The sequence below is a fragment of the Cynoglossus semilaevis genome, chromosome 11 (assembly GCF_000523025.1).
Source record: "Cynoglossus semilaevis isolate Cse_v1.0 chromosome 11, Cse_v1.0, whole genome shotgun sequence".
Classification (NCBI taxonomy): domain Eukaryota; kingdom Metazoa; phylum Chordata; class Actinopteri; order Pleuronectiformes; family Cynoglossidae; genus Cynoglossus; species Cynoglossus semilaevis.
In genome coordinates, this window is record NC_024317.1 from 476,047 (window position 1) to 480,804 (window position 4,758).

The 4,758-nt window shown below is 49.3% G+C and overlaps 1 protein-coding gene across 1 annotated transcript in view; it reads right to left on the reverse strand.

Moving 5' to 3' along the window:
• Positions 1–8: 8 nt before the first annotated feature.
• mmel1 (membrane metallo-endopeptidase-like 1) overlaps positions 9–4,758 on the reverse strand; it is a 9,738-nt gene continuing 4,988 nt past the window's right edge. The window contains exons 8-24 of the mRNA XM_008319641.3: positions 4,248–4,366; positions 4,070–4,135; positions 3,856–3,990; positions 3,312–3,401; positions 3,012–3,148; positions 2,845–2,938; positions 2,635–2,763; positions 2,404–2,502; positions 2,224–2,307; positions 2,035–2,138; positions 1,893–1,951; positions 1,674–1,793; positions 1,430–1,563; positions 1,284–1,349; positions 1,087–1,182; positions 890–966; positions 9–760 (exon numbers count right to left, since the gene is read on the reverse strand). Coding sequence (XP_008317863.1) covers positions 661–760; positions 890–966; positions 1,087–1,182; positions 1,284–1,349; positions 1,430–1,563; positions 1,674–1,793; positions 1,893–1,951; positions 2,035–2,138; positions 2,224–2,307; positions 2,404–2,502; positions 2,635–2,763; positions 2,845–2,938; positions 3,012–3,148; positions 3,312–3,401; positions 3,856–3,990; positions 4,070–4,135; positions 4,248–4,366 — 1,709 coding nt within the window. The 3' untranslated portion in view covers positions 9–660. The remainder of the gene's footprint in view (positions 761–889; positions 967–1,086; positions 1,183–1,283; positions 1,350–1,429; positions 1,564–1,673; positions 1,794–1,892; positions 1,952–2,034; positions 2,139–2,223; positions 2,308–2,403; positions 2,503–2,634; positions 2,764–2,844; positions 2,939–3,011; positions 3,149–3,311; positions 3,402–3,855; positions 3,991–4,069; positions 4,136–4,247; positions 4,367–4,758) is intronic.

The following is a 4,758-nucleotide window of genomic DNA, read 5'->3' on the forward strand; positions in this document are numbered from 1 at the left end:
CTCCCCTTAGCATGTAATTGTCTTTGCCCCCGAGGTTAATTATCTGCTAATCACTGTGTTCAAGTCTCCTCTCTGGAAACTGAACTGAAAGAAACGACTTTTCTCCACGATGAAAGTTTTCAACAGGAATTCTTTTTATGAGAAATTTTCCTGATGAAAAAATGAAGCAGCTGAGAGTTCACAGTCGTCTGAGAACGGCAGTGAAGATGAACGCTGATGTATATATATATGTAATTAAGGTACTATAATATATATATATATGTGTGTAATAATAACAATACATTTACAGCTGCACAGATTGAACAGTCTCAAAGTCTGAAGGTAATTCTGTTTCCTTGAAACTCAGCCAATCAAATCTCTTGCTTCGACTGATTCCATGGTGGCTTCATTTCACTTGGATCTAAACTCCCTCAGCTGAAGATCTGAACACGAGATTTCTCTGAATTTGGCTTTGAGAAATCTTTGTTCATCAATCAAATCAAGTCATTTTTATTTTCCTTCCTTTTTTATCAAACAACATGGGAAACAGAAGGAACACGGTGGTTTCTGGAGGAAACTCAACTGATATTTTTAAAAACATTTTCCAAGCCGTTCTAATAAACGTGGACCTCACCTTTAAACTAAACCAGTGTAAGGATTCAGAGACACATTTAAATCTTTCTACCAGACGCGACATTTCAGCTCCGGGTTCATCGGGCTTCCTTTCCGACACTGGAAAGCTTCTGAAAAGGCTTCGAAATTCTGCAGAGAGCCGAGGACCCTGAGGACGAGACGGAAACGTCAGAGAAACGAGAACCAAACAGTACAGACAGTATTACTGTAGTATTACTGTAGTATTACTGTAGTATTACTACAGACGACCACAGCAGGTCAAACTGCAGCTCTGCACCTGTACTCCAGGGGGCTGTGTGAGTCCGTTTTAATGGACTGGCTGGCATACTCAGGCCGATAAGCACCGCACCAAACCTGGGGCAGAAAGAGTCAGAGGGTGGGGTGGTGGAGGTGGAGGTGTACAGGAAGACAGGAAGTTCTCCTCCTCCGTCTGATCAAGTCGTTGTTACTGAAAAACTTTTTTTTTTTTCTTACTTGAGCAAAGTTTAGGAAGAACAGCTGCCTGTGGTCCAGGTCCAGACCAGGGAGACTAGGCTCCTCCCCCTCCTTCTCCATCCACTTCAGATACGCCTGTAGACGACAAACAGCTGAGACACACACACACACACACACACACACACTCCCAGGATTCTTAGTGACTCGTCAACGGTTGCCGTCCAACAGCAGCCCACCTTGTAGGCCTGACGAACTCCTCCGTTGTCGGCGATGTTCTCCCCCAGTGTGCTGATCCCACTGACCTGCAGACACACCAACACACCAGCAGGGGCTCAGACGGCCGGGTCAAACATCAGTGTAGAACCGACAACCACCTGCTTACATTTTGCCCTCCTGCTAGCTTCCAGTTGAAGTTGCCGTACTGTTGCACCATGCACTGAGACTGCTCTTTGAAATGTTCCGCCGAGAAGTTGCTCCACCAGTTCAGCATGTTTCCGTCTTTGTCGTAATTACGACCTGTAGGAAAACGAAATCGATGAGTCATAATTAATTCATGAATTAATTATAAATAATCACTAATCAATCAGTTGAAACCAATCAACATCCCTGAACTGTGACTCACTCACCGTTGTCGTCAAATCCATGAGTGATCTCGTGTCCGATGACCATCCCGATCCCCCCAAAGTTGAGGGCCTGGTGCTGGTGTTTGCTGAAGAACGGCGGCTGCAGAATTCCTGCAGGAAACACTGGACAAACGTGGACAAACGTGGACAAACGTGGACAAACGTGGACATTTAGGTCGAGGCGTGGACTGAACCACATTCATGAGTTAATGAGTCATTCACCGATCTGGTTCCTGTTGGGGGAGTAGAAGGCATTGACCACGGTGGCACCGATGATCCACCTGAGGGGGGGGGAGGGGGGGGGCAACAGACTTTAACTAAGTGATGAAACCTGTGGTCACATGACTCCTGGGAGTCCACTCACAGATCTGGATCCACCGGCTCTCTCAGCTTCTTGAGGCTTTTGTGAGCTTCTGACTTCAGGTTCTCCAGGATGTTCTCAAAGTAGAGTTCTTCACTGAAGTTCAGCTGCAAAGACAAAAACGGACGCTGCTCACTGACCGTTCGTCTTCGTCTTCGTCTTCTCTTCCAGCTGTTTTGACTCTTTACTCACATGAGAATATTCCTGGTCCAGTTTCAGGTTGTTCTCCTGTAGAATGTGGTCTGGGTAACCTATGTGCTCCTTGATGGCCATGGCCTACAGGAGGTGGACGGAGGTCGTCATCATCACACACTGGAGCTAACAGAGGAGCTAACAGAGGAGCTAACAGTGGAGCTAACAGTGGATCAGTACCTTCTCTCTGGCTCTGTCCTTGGAGGGAGTGTCCATCCAGCTCAGCTCCTCCAGAGTCTCCACGTACGCTTCCTGGATCTTCCTGATGAGGTCACTGACCTGAGGGCGTGGAACAGAAACACGGGTACGTCAGTGTCAGGTCTGTCCGTCCGTCGGTGCTGATGTCACTGCTCTGATGACGATGATTCTCTTCTGATTGGTTCAATCTGGACATCGCCCACCAACACTGACCATTCGTTTACTTTCTCCGGCGAAGGTCTCACGCACGTACAGCGCCCCCACTGCGTTCTCCATGCTGTTTTGTACGTATCGGACACATTCTCGCCACCAGGCGTCCTCCACCGTGGTCCCGTAGAGAGTCTGTCCAGACGGGCGGAGACAAACATGGTCAGGGGTGGGTGGTTACATTGGTGGGTGTGGTTGACGTGGTGAGCGTGGTACCTTCTTGTAACAAGCTCTGGCCTCTTTGAAGCGGCGACTCAAACTGTTGACTCTGTCGATGACGAGCTGCCAGGTGAGGTAGTTCTGGACGGTTCTGTCCACGGGACGGAAAACAGTTACACGACCAGAGAACCTCTGTGGACGGAGCTGACGGAGGACGACCTCACCTGACGCTGTGTCGGGAAAGAACGTCGTTCATCTTCTCCAGGTAGGGGGAGCTGTACACCACCACCTCCTCGTCCTGCTGGACCTCAATGGAAACGCTGGACAAAACGCCCTGAATGAATCTGGTCCAGTTAAATCCCTGGAAAAGCAGAAAGGAGACAAATCAGGTGTTTATGACCTGGGTTATGACATCACCAGCGTGTTACATGGCGAGGACTCGCAGAATATTTTCAGATTTTTGGAAACATTTTCATTGTTGACCAGAAAAATGAATGGAGTGGATTTGATCAGATCCCACTCACGTTGAAGCTGAAGGAACTCTGAAGTTCAGCCACCGTCATCTTGTTGTAGAGAACAGTGACGTCCTGTCGCTCCTCCACAGGAGTCGTGGCCTGAACAGGAAATACAAATGTTGATGTGTTTATATATGAACAGACGTGTCTGTCAGTCTGTCTGTCTGTCTGGCTGTCTGTCTGTCTGTCTGTCTGTCGGTCTGTCTGTCAGTCTGTCTGTCAGTCAGTCAGTCTGTCAGTCTGTCTGTCTGTCTGTCTGTCCATCCGTCTGTCTGTCAGTCTGTCTGTCTGTTCATCAGTCTGTCTGTCTGTCAGTCTGTTCATCAGTCTGTCAGTCAGTCAGTCTGTCAGTCTGTCTGTCTGTCTGTTCATCAGTCTGTCAGTCTGTGAGTCAGTCTGTCTGTCAGTCTGTCAGTCAGTCTGTCTGTCAGTCTGTTCATCAGTCTGTCAGTCTGTCAGTCAGTCTGTCTGTCTGTTCATCAGTCTGTCAGTCTGTGAGTCAGTCTGTCTGTCAGTCTGTTTATCAGTCTGTCTGTCTGTCAGTCTGTCTCACATTGGCGATGTCTGTCTCCAGCTCCAGCACTCGTGTCATTTCCTCCCAGACGCGCTCGTCGTCCAGAGTCAGGTTGCGGTCCTCTCTGGTCATCTTGGCGATGGACACCATGAAGTGGAGATAGGCCTCACGCACCTGTGGTCACGAGACAGGGTTGATGGGTCTAACTTTTAGAGCCGAACTTGATCCAATGTTGATGAAGAAATATGGTCACCTTTTTGAAGTTTCCATCGTTGAAATAATAATCTCTTGATGGCATCCCCAGTCCTGGCTGGTCGATCTGAGACACAGAGAGGGACAAAGATACTTCTACAAATGAGTTCTCATCCATCCACCACCAGTGATGGGGAACTGATGTGCTCTAGGTGGCGCTGTTGCCACAGTAGTCTCACATAAATGATGTGCCTCTGAGAGTCCTGGTCGTCCGTCCAAACGAACATGTCCAGCAGGACCTTCTTGTGGAAGCGAGCGGTGAGTTTGGCCAGAGTGTCCTCCAGACTCCAGGACTCCTCTGGGAACAGAACGAAGGACGTCAACACTGGTCCTCAACACCACTGCACCACCGCACCACCGCACACACCTAAATCTGACCTCTGTTTTTAACCCACCACCACAGTCAGCAGGGGGCAGTGTGGTGGGACGGTGCCTTACTCAGAGGACTTCAGTGGCAGCTGGTGGACTTGAACCTGGAACCTTCTGGATCCAAGTCCTTAACTCCTTAAGTTCCTTAACCACTGAGCCACCACTGCACAAAAACACAGAGGACTGGTGTCAGGATGACAAAACTGTTGGGTTTCAGGACCAGGACCAGGACCAGGACCAGGACCAGGACCAGGACCAGGACCAGGACCAGGACCAGGACCAGGACCAGGACCAGGACCAGGACCAGGACCAGGACCAGGA